Raw genomic sequence first — 22,720 nt, forward strand, 5'->3', positions numbered from 1 at the left:
CCGCCTTCCCTAGCCCCCCATAAAGATATTTTGCCTCTTCAGAATTAAAAGTTTGCTTTCTATCAAAACATATACAAGTAAATTTGCAAGGGAGCAGTGACCAAGTGAGAGTATACTATTAGTTCTTGCAAATTCATTTTTAGGTGATTGTTTCAATGGGGGAGGGGGGGGGGGGGGGGGGGGGGCTGGATGCAGGGTGGTTGACCTCTGAGTTTGTATTTAGCTTTAGGTATCTTAGCAAAATGCACCGAAAGACGCGTCCGGAACGCAAATGGCATAATAGTGATATCCTACCTCTGTGTGATGAAATCATCATTTCAAACAATTATGCATTTTGCATTCCGGATGTGTCTGTAGGCTAACAAATATAGCTGAAATACCTTGCAGATAATGTTGCATTCTTCAACACAACACTCAAAACTTACAATTAAATCTCAGGCTACGGCATTTGAATCATTATCATTTTTTTTTCTGGTTCAATCATACAGTTAAAAATTGATAGATCACATATATTGTTTTCTTTTTTAATTAAAGGCCATGTACTAGTTTGGCTAGGAGGGATTAGACCACCCATGGTGGTCACTTACAGGTGGCTATCTCATCAACTCAGCTCTCAGTTTAACATAAGAAAAAGAGGATCATGGGGGGCCAACAGTCACCGATTAGGCATTGTTCTCTATATACAGGCAGCAAGCTAGTAGCTGCAAGTAGTACAGTAGGGCTTTAAAGCTGAAAGTGAAATATCAAGCCGTTTAACATTTTTGCAAAGCACACACAGGGGAAACATGCAAAAAATCTGCTCGAAAAAAGTGCAATAAAATGCTGTAACTCACCAACATCTTTGGGGTATTTGAGAGGCTGAAAAATGAATGAAAACAGGGAAAAACTTGTCAACAAACAAATCAACCTGAAAATCTGACTAAAACATTGTCAGCAGATTTCTGCAAATATTGGTAATTCTATGATGGAAGCATCAAACTAATAACAGCACAAGTCTATTAAACAGGGTTTCAATACAAAGTTGCCAGTGTTTGATATGTGGGATCAAAGCTATCACAGTTGTGATGTACATGCATTAACACGTGCTTTATACGTTTGTATAGTCTTGAGAGTTTGAACATTCTGTAAAGGAGTCCGAAGTTTATGACAATGAGAATGTAGGAAAACGCCAGTCCCAATTAAAGGGATAGGGTATCTTTGTCTCAGACTCTGAAACAAAATCGTGGATTTAGCTCATGCTGCAATGATTATCAAGATATTTATGATTGGAAATCGAAATCAGATTTGCGTTTTTTATAACACTACAGTCTATTGGTGAAAATGAGTATGGTAAAACCAGTCACTCAAAGATTTTTACTTTTTTCAGGCACTTTCATGACTGTAAAATTGAGAGCTGGCAACAAAAAACAGGTTTGATCAAATTCCGGACAGTATGTACTTTTATGCATACTTAGAAGCTGGACTAATTCAATACTATGTATAGCTGGCATCGATGTGTATAGAATATGAGAAGAAAATGGATAAAAATTGAACTAGAAAGCAACACCTGCAATTGCCAATACTATGAATACTGTTAAAAAGCTCATGCAAGGACTTTACTTTATTTGAGTTCCCACTTTATGGAAGTCCAAAACTCACAATTTTAGGTACGGTACTCTATTTTCCATGCCCCCCAAAAAATGCTTTCCTCTTCTCCTCCTCCCCCCCCCCCCCCCCCCACCCCCCTCATGCAAAAAAAATGGTGATAAAAATTTGTCACTGAATATTTACAAATCATTCAGACAAAAGAATAATCCCTAAATCCTTTTGAATTATGTCCATTGACCAGCATGCATGAAGGGCGTTTTCCATTTGGCAACCATGGAAGGGTTTTCCTTATAACAGGCCCCTATTCAGTATTACAGTGTGCTCGGGCAGTAATGCTTGATTGACATAATTATATACATGTATGTCAGTGTCATGTGACCATCACTCTACAGATTGACTACATGTAAGAGGGATACTAATCTCATACATGCCAACATTTGAAAATCAGAAATCTGTACAAATTATGTTATTTTAAAAAAAAAGAGGAACAATCCTAACTCTCCTATTCAATACTACAGACAAATTTGTACAGGAAGAGGAACACCTGCATTAAAATGATAATTATCTTCTCCCAAAAAGAGGAATGTTCCTCTTTAATCTGAACAGTTGGCATGTATGTAATCTGCCTATGGGGGTAACAATAAGCATTGAAACAGCTGATGAGGTTGATCTATATAAGAAACACAATTGGCAATACTACAAAAAATAAGCAGAAACATTGAAAATCATGCATAAATTCAGTGCAAAATCGAAAACAAACTCTAAATTGCAAATTTTTCTTACCTGCTTTCTAATTGCTTGCCCAATGTTCAGCTTCTTTTCTTTGAAAACTAAACAGTTTGCCTGATGAATAAACAAATAAATAACAAGGAGGAAAACAAAGACCACATTACACTTCATATCTAATTATCGATACAGATAAATGGACAGGCGGATAGAGACAAAAGAAAGGGAGAGTAAGAGAGAGAGAGAGAGAGAGAGAGAGGGAGAGAGATAGAGAGAGAGAGGGGAAAAGAGACAGACAGACAGACAGAGATACAGAAACAGAGTATGAAGGAAACATTCCCCTTTCAGAAATCGAACTAAAATAACATTTTGAATACAGGGAATAATTTTCCTGGTATCGCATCGCAATTTGCCATGCATTTTTGCATGACTGCTATACAAAATATCTTTTGTGTAGCAGTGAAATATTTATCCATCGACTGAAATTGCTAATCAAAAAATTTGAGGAAAATTATTCCCTGGAATATACAGATTAAGTTTATCAGAGAATAAGGTTATCATATAATCATATCTAATCAATAGCACTTGGCACTTTTTGTAATGTTGTAACAATTGTGTTGATGAATTTCATATCTAATTGTTTCATGCCCTTCCAGTGATATGGGCAAATATACATTAAGTACAACGTGTACGTACATGTATTTGCTTTATAAGCCTTCAATTATCATCATTACCTGATCTTTTAGAATTCTATGTGCTTCCTCTGGCGTCTCGAATGTGATGAATCCATACCTGGAGAAGAACGAAAAGAAAACAATGAGGGAGGCATGCATGTTGTTTATAAATCATCCTTACAATTAAAATTATTTAATCTTGACCACAAGAGCTGTAATTGTAAACACCCCATAAAAGTGCAGTGAAAAATAGGTCAAGTACATGTACATGTACGTGTAGGCAACCATAACGTCTCTTCCTCATGTCACATACCACACATGTACATTGTAGTTACTGTATATAGCATTGTGCTGCCCTAGCTGGTACAAGTGAGTTAATAAATGTAGTATGCTCAAGCAATCATAGCATCATATTCAGTACTGGGAGGAGATGTGACAGACAAACACAGCTGGTTTTAAAGGGGGTGATCAAGTCGCGTTACAATGAGATTTATCTAATCAAAAGATACCAAGGGTTAGGACTAGGATTGCCATAGGGTTTTAAATTATGTTTTAAATACAGTAGGAGTTGTATAAGGGATACATGTACATGTACAAGTGTAGTTTACTGTCCAAGATTAAAGTTAGAATTTGGTTACTATTCAAACAAACAGTATCGACCATGAGCAATCATTGCCTGAGCATGTTGCATCCAAAAAATCATTCACGTCCAAGGTTGCAAGATGTTTCCCCTTTGTATTGTTGTAGGCCTATTTATACATTGCAGGCCTTAAATTTCGTCATTTTTAGGGCAAGGCCAGTTTGGCCTTGAGTACCTCATATTTTTAAGGGCACCAAGGCCAAAATATTTTTACAAAAAGGGCATCGAGGCCAAAATATTTTACAAAAAGGGCATCGAGTATGAGGCCAAAAAAATTGATTCTATTTTTGTTAGATGTCATGTGTATTTTATGAAACTTGTGCGGGATCAATTTCCCATGACTTTAGCACCAGCTTCTTCACAGAATGTATAGAGGTCTACGGTACATACAAACAAGGCGGCGGCCCGCAAGCCTTAGATTTAGCAGCCAGGAGCAAGGGGCATTTTTTTTTTAAGTTGCCCTTTGCCACGGGAATTTACCAGAGCAAGGGGCAATTTTCCAAAAACAGATAGGCCCCTTATCTAATCATAAGTTCAAAGAGAGTCTACAAATGTTAATTTCATAATGTGAATAGATCTAGATCGAACGATCAATTTAATAACTTTTTAATCTTAACAATATGAACAGGAAAAATTGATTAAGAACATCAAACTTGCACATTAAACAGTATTTTAAAGTAACTAAAAATATTGATGAGCAAATGAATAAATAAATTGTCAATTTCACAAACATCGAAAGTCAGAAGGACTTAGCAAGTTTACCGGGCCGGGTATCCCAAATCAAAATCGCACCTCACACACAAACCTTCCGCCACTCTCTCGGTAGTAATAGTATCTAGGAGCAAATTTGAAGAAATTATCTTTTTAACTGTTGTATAGAAAGGTCTAGATAGGCCTAAATAAGATGTAAAAATGTCCTTATAGACATTCGACAGCTGAAAGTGACACGCTCAGCTCAGTTGCGTAACGTGCATTCACGAAACCAAAATCGTTCCTCGCACACACACTCTCGCCACTTTTGGTGGGAAGCTGTCGGGCTGGAAGTTTGCCAGCGAAACCGATGCACCCTCGGAATTTTACCGGGACTCGAAACGTTCGTCTTGGGAAGCTGGCGGGGTAGCTTTTTGAAGCGAGGTCGGCTGGTGGCAAAATGAGAGTAATTACGATCGAGAACATCGTAGGTGTTCTTAACTTATTAATAAGATAATTCTAAATTCTATTTGAGATAAAATAATAAACTAGACCTACAAACAAACCTCGACAGATCTCTAATGACTATTTGAATGCTTGTTTATTTCTCCATTTGACGATTTGTTTTCTTGATCCTGGCCGGCCTGGCCTTCGGTTTCTACGTACGCACGTGCGTGCGTCAACAGCATGCACCATATGCATATCATGCGATCGCATGAACGTACGTGCGCTAGCGCATTGCCTATATAATAACAAAGGGCGCATTTTCACGGCACTTACGCCTTATTAAAGCACTAAATACGAAGCTAGAAGAGAGCTCGTGGGCGGCAAACTGTTCGTGATTCGTGTATTTTTACTGTTCTAATAATTTATGGGCGCATTTTCACGGAAAACACTTGCGCCTTGCCGTCTAGTTTTAGATGATTATGGGCGCAATTGGTGGTTTTATGTGCGCAAATTTAAAAAAAAAGGGCACGTCGAGTTGGAAAAAAAGGCACGTCGGCCAGTTTGAAAAAAAGGGCACGGCCTTTTTGGCCGTGAATTTATCTTTTTTTGGGAGGGCACCGCGGCCAGTCATAGGGGCATCGACGGCCTGGCCGTCGATGGCCGTCGATTAATTTAAGGCCTGCATTGTGAAAAAAATCATCATATGTTTTGACCGCCATTTAGACTACTGGGAATACCAATTAAAAAACATTGGTGATCGCATGGAAACGAGGAGAGTCACGTGACTAAAAAATGGAATCGTACCGAAGATTCAAGAGCAGGCATTTAAACTGTAAAAGCTTTTGTACACACACAAACAAAAAACTTTTAACATAAAAAGTGTACAGTACATCGCAACGGGCAGCATTGTTGACAGAGAATACAGCAAAGAAATTTAGAGCCTATTAACTGTCTATACTCTCCTTCGTTACATCTACAATGTACATGTAATAGCTTATTTTCCTTACAATTAAGTCTAGTTTGGATACAAAGAATGATTAATTGATTGATGATTAAAAAGATTAGATGTGCCATTAAACCTCTGGCAAGCTATTTTTTGTCAGTGATATGAGTAGAAGCGGACCTACATGTACTGACTATGCACTGTTAGTACAGGGTCCATCTGTCTCTTGGCATTAGGTGCCTTGCTGATAGACTGCGGAGGGAGAGTCAAGAAAGTTTGGGGTCAATGACCTCTGATGGCATTACAGACAAGCTGAGAGGCTGCATTCCTTGTATACATCTGACATGTTCTTAATACCAAGCAATGATCTAGCAGTCTCTATTGGAAGTATGCAGTATACAAATGTACATTACCATGACTCATTCAAGTTGGCTTTCCTCTTGAAAGAAAATTATATTTGTTTGGGAGTAATGATGCATAAAAGAAAGAAAGAGAAGGTACAATGTAGATTAAATGAACGAGTGAGCCTGACACGAGATGGCTCAGTGGAATAGCAGTGGTCTTGTAACTTGGAGGTTCCGGGTTCAAAACCAATTTGACACGCACTTAGGGGTCGTAAAAAGATGAAGGTCCTACAACCCCTCCCACACCCTCGCCCCACTCGCAGAGGTGGCGCGATGGCTCAGTGGTAGAGTAGTGGTCACATTACCGGTGCTGGGTTCAAAACCAAGTCAATGCAGTCGTGCCCTTTGGTAAGGCATTAATCCTCATTACCAAGTCCCTTGGAGAGAGGACTTAAGCCATCAGTCCCCTGGTGACTTACTTACGAATATACTTTCTAAGCAGTCAGGTAAAACAAACCAACCAACCAAGCTAGTACCGGTACTCACTAGGGAAAAAAGTAATATTTATTTTTCGGGGGCTACTTTTCAAGCTTGCCTGCATGAAAATAACATTCTAAAATTTGTTTTGCATTGAACTCTATGCAAATTTACGAGGGCTCTTTTCTGATTTTCGAGGCCTATTTCGCCCCGAGCTCCCGTGTATTTTTTTCAATGGTACTCACCCTTTGGATACTCCTGCTCTATCTGCAATAATCTTGGCCTCTTTGACATGACCAAAGGCCGAGAAGAAATTCCTGAGCTCTGCGTCGCTTGTCTGCTGAAAAGTAAAATTCCAAGATGGATTAGTAAACTTGGGTGAATATCATCATGCCTCCTTGATACCCCCTCTCTCTCTCCCAATCTTAAAGGTAAAGACCAGTTCTGGTCATGCGATAGAATTGTGAAAGAAACGTTGTGGAATCAATCAGGAAAGGTTGATCATCTACAGTACATGTAGCATATAAATATTGGTGTGTACATGTACTGCAAGGTTCTGGAATCATCAAAATGATAAAAAATTTGGTCCAGTCTTGGTAAAGTTATGAGCACTGTACACAGAAAGATGTATATGGGACTACACGACACGTGCACGATATCTATCAGGTCCGGATAGATATAATAATTTACCAAATATATCAACTAGTAGGCTGTTTCCCGGCAAAATTTGTATCATCACATATTAGTCAAAACATATTCACATGATTGGTAATAAGAGTTTCCATTTCATATTTTGAGAGGGGGGTGTTTCCAAAACCGATCTTTACCTTTAATATCCAGCCCTTTAAATAGTTACATTCTTATTATTGGTTCGGTTTATTTCAAACTTTCATCATTCCGCTTATCTAAATTTTCTGCTTCATGCACATGAACTTATTAACTGGGGTTAGATTGCCCTTTAACTTTTTTTAAGGTAACTGAGGCATCGTATTACATGCACCATCTTTAGATCTACACATGCACATGTAGGGTGGAAGTTAGAAGCTTGATTTAGACTGCAAAGTAATTGTCACTGGACTGTATATTGTAGAATGTAGAGCCATTCTGCAACACGAAAGTGCATTCCATAGGTTAACATCTACCCCGGATAGCACACTCCTTCACACATTTTCACATACAATGCGTACATAAAGGAGTGGGATGTGTATCAAAGCGACCTAAATACTTAGAACATAACATACTCTCCATGCTACAGTGCAGTAACCAATTTGAAACACAAAGACAGGACAGCTACAACAACTAAATGTTATGATGGGTTCATGAGCATGTAGTCTTTGCTTTCAGACCACAAAATTAAAATTTGACTATCTTTCTTCTAGGTGCAATTAAAGACAAACTCAACTACTTGTGAGTAATAATTTCTGCACAAAATATAAAGTGATTCGTTAAGTCTCTGATACTTTAAAAAAGCTTGATGCAGAGAAAGTAGACAACATCAATGTTGCTTGCTTCTTAAATGAGGGGGTTAAATCATTAAAAACTTTACAATTCTTCTGTGTTAGTATTTAACATACAACGATGTGTTTTTTTCTCTTTTTCTCTAGTTCCCTCAGGGTTAACAGGGTATGACCGCTTAATGCATGTTACATGAACAACCAATAAAAGAATTTTTAAAAATTAGCTTGTGGGGGAAAGGGGGGGGGGGGGGTATCATGATCAGACTGAAATTATGACTTTTGCTCATGAGTATCAAATCAAATTTCCTGATGATAACATAAATCTAGAATGGCTTTTCTGTATAGCTTTTTACAAACTGTTACAAACTCAGATTGATTTGTTGGGAATGAAGCATGTTTCTACTCAAACAAACTGTCTGAAAACGAAGATTAGGCCAGCTACATACATACACTGTACATAGGGATCATACTCATATCAAGGTCACATGCTTGTTCATATCGTTTTGATTGATATTACCTTACACAGACAGATCCAATGCCTCATAACAACAAAACATTTGACATCACCCATACACAAACACTGATGCAAGGGCAAGTGGGATTACATGTACATTCCTTGTCTATGTACAGTGTACATGTACATACTACATGTACAAGAATGAGAAAGTTCACAATTAATTTTTCACCATTAAAAGAACTCGGCCTTCTCTCAATAGGGTCTGCTAACACAGACTCTATTGCTAGACCAGCTACATGGGGATCATACTTCAAGCTTTACATGCTTGCTCATAACGTTTTGATTGATATTAGTACAGACAACATTCAACACCGGCTCATCACAACAAAGCATTGGACATCACCCACACACAAACACAGATGCAAGGACGAGAGGGATTACATTCCTTGTCCATGGATGTACAAGAATGAGAAAGTTCACAATTTATTTTTCATCTTTAAACGAACTCGACCTTCTTTTATAAATAGGGTCTGCTGACGAAGACTGCATGACTAGACCAGCTACATGGGGGTCATACTTCAAGCTTTACATGCTTGCTCATCTCCAAGTGATTGATATTACCTTACACAGACAGATCCAATGCCGGCTCATCACAACAAAATATTGGACATCACCCATACGCACACTGGTGCAAGGGAAGAAGGGATTACATTCCATGTCACAAGAAGGAGAAAGTTCACTCAACCTTCTCTTACTATAAGGTCTGTTAATGAAGATTATGTTGTATGTATTGTAGGGGTCGTACATTCTACACATACATGTACTTCCAAGGTTAAATGCTTGTTTTGATTGATATTACCTTTACACATACAGATTCACTGCCTCATCAAAACATCACCCACACACACATTGATCAAGAGAAAGAGGCTTTACATTCCATTACATACATGTACAAAAGATGTTTGTTCCTGCAGATTTTTTCTGCAGTGCCGAAGAGTTTTTGTGTCCATTTAAACAATGGAACAAATCAATACAAGCCAAAGTTAAAGATAAAGTTAAGTTCTGGGCATCGATTGCATTGTGAAAGAAACGTTGTGAAATCGGTCAGAAAAGGTTGACCATCTAGCATATTTAAGTATTAATGTGTACTGCAAGGTTCTGGAATCATCAAAATCATAAGAAATTTGGCCCAGTCTCGGTAAAGTTACAAGCACTGTACACAGAAATATGGGACTACACAAACATGTGGCATAAAAATCTGTCCGAATATTTTTCATGCCATATTTAGAATATTAAGGCATTTGAAGAGCCATGCTTTTCAGGGAACATTTTTTTAATCTGTATTTGTTCCACACTTGCACGATAACAATGATAACGTTCACAAACTATTTTCTCCTCTTCCCAGAACTCAACCTTCTCTTTAATGCTTAAAAGTTCAAAGCACTCTAGGAAGAAAACTTTTAAAGTATTGGTATTTTTAAGTATTGTTATGTTGTTTATGTTTGTTACCATGACATTTTACACTTGAACATGAAGTTAGGACTACGAAACACAGCAGAAAGGTAAGATACACAGATGTTGTATCACTTAGAACCTGAACATGTAACATTCATTACACAACCTTTTTAATTATGCACTTATCATGACACATTTTGATATTGTAAACGCTTTACCATAAAACACGAAATATACTATTTCACAGAATTGGTAACTATTTATACTCACATTAAATGCAATTCCACCGACGAATATCCTGTTTGGAATGATGGTTCCATATCTTGGTGCATTGGGTGCACCGGTTACTGGAGAGGGGGCTTGTGAGCTGCCTGCACTCTCAAGGGTTGGCTACAGAAAGAAAAAAACAATTTAAAGACTGTCAATACTACTGGGCCAGAAGGGATTAGACCACCCAGCCAGGTCACTGACAGGTGGCTATCTCATCAACTCAACTTTCAACTAACATAAGAAAGAGAGGATCATGGGGGACCAACAGGCACCGATTATATAGAGGGAGCAAGTAGCTACAAGTAGGACATTGGGGCTTTAAAGGAAGAAAATGTTTTCATCAAGAGAAATAAAATATTCAACTTTGCCTCCTCCTTCTTAAAATCTTCCTTCTTTTAATTATTATTCTCCTCCTCTCCTTTCTTCTACTTGTTCTTCTAAGGGTGCGTTTATGCTCAATTTTGAAGGCAGAATGAGCGATTTGAAACGTTCATCGTAATCGCTGTGACGGTTCCACGGTGTACTGTTTATGCTCCCTTCTCTAGGCCAATTCGGGCTCTGTAGGCCTATCTGGATTCGCATGCTATGTTGACCTACGGTGGGCAGGTCAAGTTTTGGCATAGGCAGGTGCACTGTATAATCAAGGAGATACAAAGCAGATGATGATGCAATGGGTAGGCCTTCCCCATGTTAGCCAAATGAAATGCTTTGTAGGCACTGCACCGGCAGGAGCATGCATTTATGCAGGTCAGGCCACGTGTATGCGATTATTGCGATATGCGTTCAAATAAAAAGAAGAAGAAAAAGAATATATGTACACAAACAAGAAAAATAACATTTTAAAAATAGAAGGAAAAAATAATCTCAAAATAGAATAAAAAAGACTAGACCCTATATTGAAAATATATCATCTAACATAGTAGTTATCTTTAAAAAAAATTAAAAAAAAGTTTATTTTCTTTAGCACATTAGATCTATATCTATTAACCCTTCTTCTTCTTCTCTCATTTCTAATTCTTTGTTTATTCCTCCTCCTCAGTTTTGCCCTCCATCTTAATGTTCTCAAATGTCTTTCTTCTCCTCCTCCTTCTCCCCTATTCCTACTCCTCCTCTTTCTTCGTAACTTCCTCTCCTCCTCATATTTTTTCTTTAAAATGCAAATCATTTCTGTTAATACATGTACCTCAGTCCGAGACCAACACCACACCGACTGTCTACAGACCAAAAAACATTACAGACCTGTGCATTACCTGCAAAGGCTGCAATAAATGGCCATAAATGAATTCATTTGGTCTGGAGTTGATCTGAGCCTGTAAGACAAAGATTTGGAATCAATTGCAAATTAAAAATGATGATTCTGATTGGTTAAGGCCATTAAACAAAATATACATGTTTAGCGTCCCCACCCGCTTTCCTTTTTGGGGCCGCCTCCTATTTTTTTGGGGGGGGGGAATTTTTGATTTTTTTTTTTAAATTTATTTATTCTTTTAAAGAAAAAAAAACATGAAAACCACTGCTAAAATGGATCTAGACCTATTTCTGATTTTAAAAAAACCCAGTAAGATAGCTCTTTTCATCTTGAAAAATAGCCCCACTGTCGGGGAAAATGTACCGAGCGGCCATTTTGAGTGGCCATTTTGAAAAAGAAAAAAAAGGGCCTCCTTCCTATTTTTCAAAAAAAATGGACGCTAAACATGTTTGTTTTTTTGTTGGTCTAATGGTCAGCCTTTTGATCAATACAGCCAGGCATGCAACATTGATCTTGATTGGTCATTTTCATTTTGCAATTGATTGCAAACTTTTCTGTTACGACCCTGGAGTCAGTATTGACAGTGTGACTGAGGTAGGGTCTAGACCGGTACTACAGGGAAAATATTTATTTTTCGGGGGCTACTTTTCAAGCTCGCCTGCATAAAAATAACACTCTAAAATTTGTTTTGCATTGAACTCAATGCAAATTTACTGGGGCTCTGTTCTGAATTTCGGGGGCTCTTTTAGACATTTCGGGGGCAAATTCGCCCTGAGCCCCCATGTATTTTTTTTTCACTGACCGGTAGTTGCTTTTCCTCATATTTTTCTGATTTCATGTGCCAATAAAAAATATTGAATAATTTACATGAGGCGGGCTTGAAAAAAGAAGCAAGAAGGGGCCAGTTTCGACACAACTTCTCTGGCTCTGCTCATCACTCATCAGGGTAGCAGTTCACGAAAACCGTCAATCGTCATAACAATTAATAATTAGGGCCTAGTAGGGTCTAGGTCTACTAGTACTACAAGCAACTACAAGTTCCTCGACATCCCATTGAATTTGAACTGAGTGACACTGAGAGTCTAAGACCCCGTCCTCATTCACTTCGTTGGAGCGGTCTAACTAAGACCCGTTCCTCAGGAGCAGTTCTTAGGTGAGTGAGAACGGTCAAAGTGGTCCAGGAAGTGGACTTCTGGACCGCTCCAGAAGATCATCTCGGGAGGTGGTCTTGAGGAACGGGTCACGTATCCCTAGCGATTCGACTTTCTTCAAGAGTCTAGCATGCGGTACGGAATCAAAAGCCTTTTTAAAGTCCAGGTATATTACGTCAACCGGTTCGCCATTGTCTATGCTTTCTGTCCAATCCTCAAGCTGACAGAGTAACTGTGTTGTGCATGAACGTCCAGGCACAAATCCATGCTGAGCATCACAATACAACTGTTGGTGAATCATGTGCTTGACAATGGCATCTCTAAGAATGGACTCCATGACCTTAACCACAACTGATGTGAGACTAATGGGACGGTAGTTACCGGCATCCTTCCTACTACCTTTCTTATATATAGCCGTAATGTTTGCTGCTTTCCATTCTAGAGGAAGGACACCTTCTGTGAGTGACATATTAAAAATCTTGGCAAATGGTTCACAGAGTTGATTAGCAAGTTCTTTTAAGACACGAGGATGCAAATTATCCGGACCAGCAGATTTACCATTCTTCAGTGAAAGTAGTTTCTTTCGGACAACATCCGCTGAAAAATTTACTTTGTCAAGCAAATTGTCAATTGAATGTTTGGGAGCTTCAGGAATACTAGAGAGGTCTTCAATAGTGAAAACACTACTGAATTGTTGATTCAACACATCAGCTTTTTCCTGACCAGTAGTAGCTGTTGTTCCGTCAGTTTTGGATAGATTCCCGATCTTACTTCTGCTCTTCGTTTTACTGTTGACATATCTCCAAAAGGATTTAGGATTCGACTTTACTTCTGTTGCTAACCGCAATTCAAAATCTTTGCACAGATCTCGTGTCATATCTCGCAAGGAGTTCCGTTCACGAGCATAAGTAGCATAATCCCATGCGCTATTTGATTCCAGATATCTTTTCCACAGTCTCTGCTTTCTCTTGGAGATAGTCAAAGCTTCATGAGTCATGTAAATATTCCTTTTCTTGCCTTTCCCCATGACTCTCTTTGGAATATACTCTTGCATACATTGATGGAGTTTATCAGACACTTTTTTCCATGAGTCAGTACAGCTAGAATTGGCAAGGAAATCATCCCAATTAACATCACACAAAGTTCTCCTCATTTCTTCATAGTTGCCTTTGTTGAAGTCATAGACAGAGTCTTTTTTCTCTTGTGGTTCTTCACGTTCAAGTGTCGTGTTGATCAATAGACAACAGTGGTCACTCTTCCCCAGGGGAGGCAGATATTCAATGTCGTAAATAAGGTCCGATTCATCAGTGAGCACAAGGTCCAGAACGTTAGCCTGTTGTCCTTCCCTAAATCTGGTAGCGTGTGATACGTGCTGGTAGAGAAAAATATCCTGCACTGCAGTTAAAAATTGATATGCAAATTGATATGCAGCAACAAGACCACTTTGACTCATGGAGCGGTTTGAGCCATAAAAAACTGCTTGGAGTGTGAACGCAAACCGTTCCTCAAGACCCGTTCCTCTGGAGCGGTCTAACTAAGACCACTTTCAAAGTGAGTGAGAACGGGGTCTAACTCTAGGCTACTACTAGTACTAGATCTAGGCCTAAAGAGTAAAGTTACATCATACATGTAGACCCCTAAGTTAAGTTCTAGGGTCTAGATCTTGATCATTACAGAACCAAATCTAACTTTGGATTTGGACCAAATTTAACACCAACATCATTGTCACCTCTAGTAAGTAACTAGTAGATCTAAGTAAGTTCTACACAGCCTCAGGCCCAAGGCCAACCAAGCAAGCACTGTCTGGTCACTGCCACTCTCGATTGCCTCTGCACTCCACAGCACAGCGCTCCATGCATTAACATCATCACATTCGCAGATTCGCACATCTCCCTATTTGTATTTGCATGCAGACTCACTCTCTTATCTTACAAACAGTGCAAATCATCACACAAAACAGTCTGCCATATCCTGACTTACCGATGACTGAGATTCCGACATATTCATTGCAAATCAAATGGCGATCTGATCGACATTCTGTTCAAATTCAGGTGATATAATTCCTTTTTACTCTCAATTACTGAAACACAGCGCGATTTTCTGCTCGCTCGATCGACGATCGCGTACACAACTTGCATGCATAAAATTGGCGCATGCGATCGAGCTCAGCGCCGAAGTTTGGCGCGGCAAGTTAAAAGTGATCTCCACATTCCAACCATTCCATTGTGAAATTCAGAATATTTGTATGATTTGAACTTAGGAAATTTCACCCAAAAGTCATAATAAACAATTCGAATTCAAAGTTGGCACAAAATGTGATTTTGGTTCGAAATTTAAATGATCGAAGCTTCATGAAGATCGTAGTATGAATTAATTAGTAGTTTTATTAACTAACTTTTTTCTCTCCCCCCTTATTGATCCAGTGGACGATTCCGTCTGGAAAGTTGTTTTGATACTTCCAAAAGGTAAAAAAAAAGAAGTACACAACATGTGGTAGTACAGACCACGTGTTTTGAGACATGCTTTTTGTCAGTATTGGGGCGTAGATAGGCTGTAGCCTATGTTGATGAGTGATAGGGTTTTGGACCCCCAGCCCCCGGCCCCAGCCACTGAATTCTACACTGTACTCAATCTGCGCTCCCTATTCACAAATATTCTGTCGGCGAACTTAAAACGTTGATGTCCGCAATAATTTATATAGGCCTACTTCGTACATTAATTCTCCAGATCATTGGGGAAGTTTTAAAAAGCTACGGTGATTTTCCTTTTAGAAAGCTTGTGATTTTAAAAGCTCAGTGTGAGTTTCCTTTTAGAGGAGGCGCCCCTTTTTTAGTGCCCATATAGTGCGCCTTTTAATTGCAGATAAATGAAACTATTTCTAATAATTGTGCCCCTTCCCCCTACTTCAGATAGTGCCCTCACCTTCAAATAAGGGCCCACTCCCCCTTTTCATAAATGCATGCTTTTCACCTCTGATAAGTGCCCTTATCCAAAATCTGATAGGCGCCCCTTTTACTTTCTGATGAGTGCCTCTTTTACTTTGACAGGCCCTGAGGTGCTCACTTTTTTTTATTGGTACCCTTTCCCCTCCTGATAAGTGCCCATTTTACTTTTCTAATAATGCCCCTTCCACTTCTTATAGATAACCCGTTTTACATATGATAAGTGCCCATTTCAAAAATGATAGACGAATCTACATAATTTTTGCAGATTGTGCAGACCTATAAATCACCAAATAGACATCGCCTCCTAAGTTTCTATATTGTTGCCCCCTCCCCCAGCCCCTCCTCCGCCCATTATGTGCGACTGGTATATAAAATAGTGAAATATTTTCTGTTATTAAATTTTATGTTTTGTGCTGACCGCCCCCACCCTCGGTGATTTTTTTTTTTTTGGATTTTTTTTGGATTTAAAAAAAAAAAAAAAAAATTTTTTTAAAGAGTTGGTGGAATGGCGAGTTATATGAAATACTTTATCCATTTTTTGTCTTCATTTTTACTTTTCTCACACCTGTGACAATCATGCCTTAATAAAAATGAAATCAGGGTTGTCCCCTTTTGATGAATTTCCAAGTTTTCACCCAAACCATTCACCAAGTTTCCATTTGTTAAAAAGTTTTAATGCTAAATTTGTTAAAGTGATATTTTTTTCTAGGGGAGGGGTTTACACCCCATTCATCCCATCAGTATCCCAGTGCTATAGCTTGAAACTACCCATATGGAGACTTTTAATGAAAGAAAACTCGTAGGAACACGTCAAAAAGTTAAGTACAAAGACAATACTTGACAAATGTAAACTGACTGTTAAATGGTAACGTTTAATACATTTATCGCTGTACAAAAAATATATTTTCGAACTTAGTTTACACATCTTTATTTTTATAATCGTGATTCAACATCATCATGAATTTATACAACCTGAGTTTGATTACAAGAAAGGTAGACAAATCAAATGTATGGCATTATAAAATAATAATTATTTATGTTATCATGTGTTTCGTCTAGTTTTTAGCAATGCAACACCTTTGGTGCTTGCAAGCGGCGTATAGTTACTGGTAACACGGGACACGTTCCCCCCCCCCCCCAAGTGGTGACAAAAACGAAATGATAAAGGCAAGGTGGAGGAGAAAAGGACGGGGAAAAGACGCCTGAATCACCACTGAAATTAATATTGGGGGCTAATAAATCGTATTTTACAAGGCCTGAACTTTTCACCTTTTCATTTCTTCTCAAATATGTAATTTCCTCGTAATCTGTACAGTAACAAAGCGATTATGTGAATATGTTTTTTAACAATAACACGACTGTTGGTTCGGTTCTGCGTTTTTTTTTCTTAGAATTACGCTGTCTGCGACCTGGTGACCGAGTTCCAAGGAATAGTGATAATTTGTTTGTGTCAAGATTTAAACAAAATGACAAAATGACCCTTTGTTTTCATTTATGTACATGCCAACTTGTGAACTTTTAAAAACAAAGTCAGATGAAATAATTATACATTATTGCATTGGACCTAAATGGAGAAAAAATGGTGCGTTAAACTTTTATCTATGACAGATCCAAGAAAGTATACTAGGGGCAAGGGCGTATCCAGTATTTTGTAAGGGGGGGGGGCAGTTTTTTGCCCAATTCGTGAGAAAATATTTAGCGGCGAATCCGCCAGCCGGCGAATAAGCGGAATGGGGGGGGGGGGGGGGGGGGTGTAAGGAGCACTGTTTTTTTAATTTTATTTTGCCCAATTCGTGAGAAAATATTTAGCGGCGAATCAGCCACCCGGTAAATAAGGGAGAGGGGTGGGGCGTGGCCCATTTTCATTGTTTGTAAATAAAAACATGTTGGTCGCCCATGATCCTCTTTTTGTTATGTTAGTTGAGAGCCGAGTTAATGAGATAGCCACCTGTCAGTGACCTCGCTGTGTGGTCTAATCCCTTCTGGCCCAGTAGTATTGACGATCTTTAAGTTATGAAGCTAAAAACTTATTATCAACATGATACATTTCCTTTTTGTCATACATACAAATATAAAGATAAAAGTGTAATCACTTGCAACTGATACAATATTCAAATGAATTTTTTTCAGAAGATAATACAAACATACAATAGTAAAAAAACAAAGCAACATTCATAACAACGTCAATTAAAGGAAAGAGAATATCATCACCAAGTTTAGTTCAATTAGTAATATAATCACAAAACGTAATACCCGATCAAAATAGTTTACAATAAACTGTGAAAGACAATGTGTATAGGAAGAACTGGATTTTTTTTTATTTGTTAAACAATATGCTGCAAAGTTACCATAAGATAGCCTCTTTTACATCTATATTACACCAATAATATATTCACACGATAATTTCGTCATAATCTTGTTGCCCACAAAAAAGTTGCGTCATTTTAGTTACCCTCTGGTAACTTTTCACAAATCCTGTGAGACCAACACATTTTCGGTCGAGCTAATATCAGTCTCGTGGATAATTGTTGCCTGAAGGCACTCTTGACCAATTATAGTTTCGGTCTGGTAGTACTATATCGGCCTCCTGTGCTGAAGCCCTCTACGTTGGCCCACAGAATGAATACCTTGTCTTGTCCATATACAATTTGTTTTGGTTTTAAGTGAATGGTGAATCAGAGAGGTGTGGTGTTAGATGTGACGTTTACTGCTTCTGGTTGTTCTGGATCTAAAACAAAGAAGGTAGTCAAAAATAGAATAAGAGATGGACGAGGGAAAGAGAGAGAGAAAGAGAATGAGAGAGAGAGAGAGAGAGAGAGAGAGAGGAGAGGGAGAGTAAAAGAGGTGAAAATAACATAAATAATTTCAGATGATACAATCCTTTAAAAACGGAAAAGTAGAAATCTTAGTATTACACAAAAAAATGTGTTTAACAATTTCAGCCCAAATACTGGAGTAATGTTGTCATTTTACTTTCAATCTATATCAATATGAATTTTTAATGAAATTCAATCGAACATTCGTCCTGTAACACCTGCTTAATTCAAGAGATGTCGTTGTCTGCCACTTCTCATGCTAGGAGTCCAACAAAAGAGATCAAAATGCAAAAGTCAAAATAATCATCGGCAAAAAGAAAATAATCAAAATGTAGCGGAACCATTGAAAAAAAAAGCAGCAACCGAGCACAGGAAGGAAGTTTAGAGGGAAAATCGGTTCTTCAGTAACAAAGGATGATCAAAGTCTAGGACTAAGAGAGTGAGAGAGGGAAGGAGAGAGAGAGAGAGAGAGAGAGAGAGAGAGGGAGGGGTGAGGGGTAGGAGGAAAAGTTTTAAAAAACCTGAAAATATGGGAAGAATATGGTATGAGAAAGAAAAAAAGAGGAAGGGGAAGAATTCAGAAAAAGAACAAATGCCCACAATAATGGTAATGAATGAGATAAAGCAATACAAAAAACAAAAAAAATAATAATAATAGAAATGACGTAATCTCCACAACTTACCAAGTCGCTTCCTTCGTCGGCAGCAGCCCGTGAAGTTTGGACAGAATGGCAGATAATAGAAGCACGGTACTTTGTTGATCACCCGCATCAATAACCAGGGTAGCTCATAGCACTTGTTGACGAGCTCGGTCACCTTTTCATTGACGGTTCCGTCCTCTCCGTCCCCTGTGAGGCGTTGAAATTTAATGATCCCCCTCTCTTCAATCGTTCCTAGAAAAGAACAACGAAAACATGGCAGCTATGGTTACTATATTTTCTACGTTTGTTGATGATATTATCTCTCACTTTTTATACCTTTCCTCGTTTCATTGACGATTAAAATGAGCTCGGAGTCAGAGGCGTTGCGTGTCCAGCCGTTGAGGGGCACTGGCGCCGTTAAGAGAGCAACCCCCCCCCCAAAAAAAAAACAACAACAACAACAACAACAACAACAAACAAACAAACAAACACACTGGTACTCAGAGGGTTCCAACGTCTTCTTTTATTGTTCATTTCCCCCGTTCTCTTTTTTTTCTCCTATCTCCTTTCTTTTCAATGCCTTGGGAGGGCATGTTCCCCGACCCCCTCCCCGTCCCCGCCATGCAGTTGCGACGCCACTGCTGGATACATCACAATATCTTACCTGGGATGGTGTTGTCCAGTATAAAACCAAAGAATCCTCCAACAAACATACTGGTACTCAGGAGAACAACGATGATTTGGTCCAGTTCAGGTACGCCTATAATAAACAAAGTAACAAAGTATATACCTTTATTGAACCAGTAACTAATATGACAGAAATATTTAGTATTTAGTCAAATACAGCCAAACATGTTTATTAAGGACACAAAAAGTGGCCATTGTAGACAGGTTCTTCAAAACACATTTCATGATTTCGAGAGGTAGTCAATATCGATGACCACTAAAGACAGGTGGTCTTCACACGGGGATGGCCGCTCTGGCAGGCTTTTAATCTGCACAATGGCTTACTAACTAATGTCTGTATAATCTATACTAAAGAACGAAAAAGGTTATGTGGTTTATACTTTACGTTATGCAACATAAGTCTTTTTTTTTTTAATAAATCTAACAAAAATCTAAATGTGTCATTAAATACCTGTGGCAATGTACGCCGCGTTCTCTTCACTCGAGATCCAACTCGGAATACAAAGACCCGAGAATATTGCAAATCCAAGGACGAAGATATTTCGTGATGAGTTGAGATCAACGAACTGAAGGTTCGATAAGCCCACCGCTGCCACCATTCCTGTGTAACAGATGGGGAGAAGCATTGTCAATAGAGTACCGAAGTGCTAACGTCATATTCGCGCGTCGTCCAGGTTACTGGTTCTAAACAACATAGACTGCGCATGAGGTTCACCGCCAAGTCATTCAAGCAACAGGCTGGATCAGGGCCAATTCAGTGTTTTGGGCTGGTGTGGTCACCACACCATTGTTTAGCACAAAATTCTTTGGAACCAGCAACCTGAACAACTTTGCCAGTATGACGTCCCACATTGGTACTCTATAGGTTGTATTATGTAGCCTATGAGGTTGAAAATGATAACAAGACAAAGGTGGAAAGGGGAAGAACAGAGCAGGAGAGGGAGAGTTAAGATTAATGTACGTATAAGGTTTGATAATCCCACCGCTGCCATCATTTCTGTGTAACACGCATTTTTAAGGAGATTTAGGATTATTAACTCGACTGTCAATCAAGATATTGAGACTACTGTCTGTATATCAGAACGATGAAAAACATTTTTCTTAATATTTTCACTATTATAATAACTATGACGTTGTTTTCTGTCCGATGCACCCGGGTGTTAACCTAATCATGCAATCGTGTGCAAAGGAAATTAAAGATAAAGGTGAGTTCTGGTAATGCGATTGCATTGTGAAAGAAAAGGTGTGAAATGGATCAGAAAAGTTAATCATATAGCATGTAAGTATTGGTTGTAATGCAAGGTTCTGGAGTCATCAAAATCATCATAAATGTGGCCCAGTCTTGGTAAAGTAACAATCACTGTACACAGAAAGATGTATATGGGACAACACAAATGGTGTCGGGGCTAGTACTACCTAGATTTCCTTATCTTTCTATGCTCATTACTCGGCCAGTATATACATTTCTTCCAAAATTGTTTGGCACAGGACATTTATTTTTAATCTTGAACAATTAGTTTAAGTTTCGTTAGATTCTGTGAGAATTCATTTTCTTTTTTTACCAGAACTCAAGTTTATCTTTAATGATGACGTATCTCACCAAACATGACGAAGAACATCCCTCCCACGATTGGATCTGGAATGGTGACGAAGATGGCAGCAAACTTGGGTAGACACCCAACGAGGATCATTATCGCTCCCCCTGTTTGTATAACTCGTCTACTCCCCACCTAGAGCCAGATATGATAGGACATAATCAATATATATAATTGTCATCATAATTTTTTTTTTAATATTTGGCGTCGCTGTGCCTGGGAGGCGAAAAGCGAACCGAATCACTGTAATCCTCGGTTCTCTCTCCCGAATTGTGGGTGTGCAGGTGGACCACTTACACTGGGGTCTCCATTGAACGTTATTTCTGATGGATGGAGTATTGTCCAATGTAACATAGTCTACGTCTATAAAACAGAGGGGGCGCCTCATCGACTAAACCAACTCGCCTCCACTAAAATCAACATGATTAAACATTTTTGCTCTAATGTCTCGTTGTGGCCGACAAGTAAAAGCGAATGGGCCGAAAATGAACAAGAATATTAAGCTCAGTTTTGACAACAAAATTATTAAATGTTCACAGAATCTTTCAAATCCCTTTTGAATCCGGGGGGGGGGGGGATTAACCAACCCGTCCTCTAATGAGTTTGAACCTTGAAGATGGAAGCTCATTATAGTATCTCAATTAAATATGATCGCTAATCGTATGATTCGTTCAATTTAGCTGATATATCTTTGCAAAATCGGCTACGCCGCTGAAATACAGTTTACAACTAAATTACTAATATCCTCGTAAATTCTATGTTTGTGTGTTTTTCGTAACTCAATGATGAAAGGTGGACCCGATGAATTAGGGCCTTGGTCGAATACTTTTACATGTGGGTTTTAATTTGTCATACTCTCAAGAAACATAAATTGGGACAAATAAATGTTCCAAATACAAAACTTGGTAAGGGTAAGAATGAGTTAGTTGTAAATGATCAATTCATAATCGCAGCAATATCCCAATTTGGCTCTTTCCTTTGTTTTTAAATCACTTTCTGATTTTTTTTTTTGTTGTGGATAAAGACTCGAATCCATTCTGCACATACCCATCCCCTTTAATTTGTTAAAGAAAATACATGACTGACCTTTGTAATGCCGATTGCGCCTATGTTTTCACTGTACGATGTTGTCCCGTTCCCCGACCCGATAGCACCGGCGAGCACACACGAAAGACCTTCGATCAATATACCACGATTCACCGCGTGGTTTGGAGGGGGCGGGGCTCCAGCTAGTCGGGCACATGCGTAGTAGTCGCCCACCGATTCGATCATGGAGGCGAGAACCCCTGCTAGCATGCCGAAGACTCCGGCGATCGTGACGGTGGGAAGACCCCATTGACCTAATTATAAAAATTATAGGACAAAATAGAATAAAATATAATCATCATTGTCATTGTTTTTATCATAATTATTATCATTATGTTGTCATTATTATTTACATTATCATTATTGTAATTACTACTATTATC

At 38.7% G+C, this 22,720-nt stretch overlaps 2 protein-coding genes across 4 annotated transcripts in view; both read right to left on the reverse strand.

The window, feature by feature from the left end:
* Positions 1–15,122, reverse strand: part of LOC100892519 (protein boule-like) — a 28,737-nt gene extending 13,615 nt beyond the window's left edge. Inside the window, exons 1-6 of one of the 2 annotated variants that reach the window (XM_030990358.1) lie at positions 14,548–15,122; positions 10,168–10,287; positions 6,774–6,865; positions 3,048–3,105; positions 2,371–2,430; positions 834–858 (exon numbers count right to left, since the gene is read on the reverse strand). In XM_030990358.1, the coding sequence (XP_030846218.1) occupies positions 834–858; positions 2,371–2,430; positions 3,048–3,105; positions 6,774–6,865; positions 10,168–10,287; positions 14,548–14,574 (382 nt within the window). In that variant the 5' untranslated portion in view covers positions 14,575–15,122. Of the gene's footprint in view, positions 1–833; positions 859–2,370; positions 2,431–3,047; positions 3,106–6,773; positions 6,869–10,167; positions 10,288–14,547 lie in introns of both variants that reach the window. The other variant, XM_030990357.1, reaches the window with a different exon arrangement.
* A 2,510-nt stretch (positions 15,123–17,632) lies between these two features.
* The window catches only part of LOC115918021 (solute carrier family 23 member 1-like), a 31,754-nt gene continuing 26,666 nt past the window's right edge, over positions 17,633–22,720 (reverse strand). For both annotated transcript variants that reach the window (XM_030990360.1, XM_030990359.1), the window contains exons 9-14: positions 22,338–22,591; positions 21,257–21,386; positions 20,108–20,257; positions 19,634–19,729; positions 19,012–19,221; positions 17,633–18,240 (exon numbers count right to left, since the gene is read on the reverse strand). In XM_030990360.1, coding sequence (XP_030846220.1) covers positions 18,188–18,240; positions 19,012–19,221; positions 19,634–19,729; positions 20,108–20,257; positions 21,257–21,386; positions 22,338–22,591 — 893 coding nt within the window. In that variant the 3' untranslated portion in view covers positions 17,633–18,187. The remainder of the gene's footprint in view (positions 18,241–19,011; positions 19,222–19,633; positions 19,730–20,107; positions 20,258–21,256; positions 21,387–22,337; positions 22,592–22,720) is intronic.

This window comes from Strongylocentrotus purpuratus, unplaced genomic scaffold (assembly GCF_000002235.5).
Source record: "Strongylocentrotus purpuratus isolate Spur 01 unplaced genomic scaffold, Spur_5.0 spur5_scaffold_19, whole genome shotgun sequence".
NCBI classification, from domain to species: domain Eukaryota; kingdom Metazoa; phylum Echinodermata; class Echinoidea; order Camarodonta; family Strongylocentrotidae; genus Strongylocentrotus; species Strongylocentrotus purpuratus.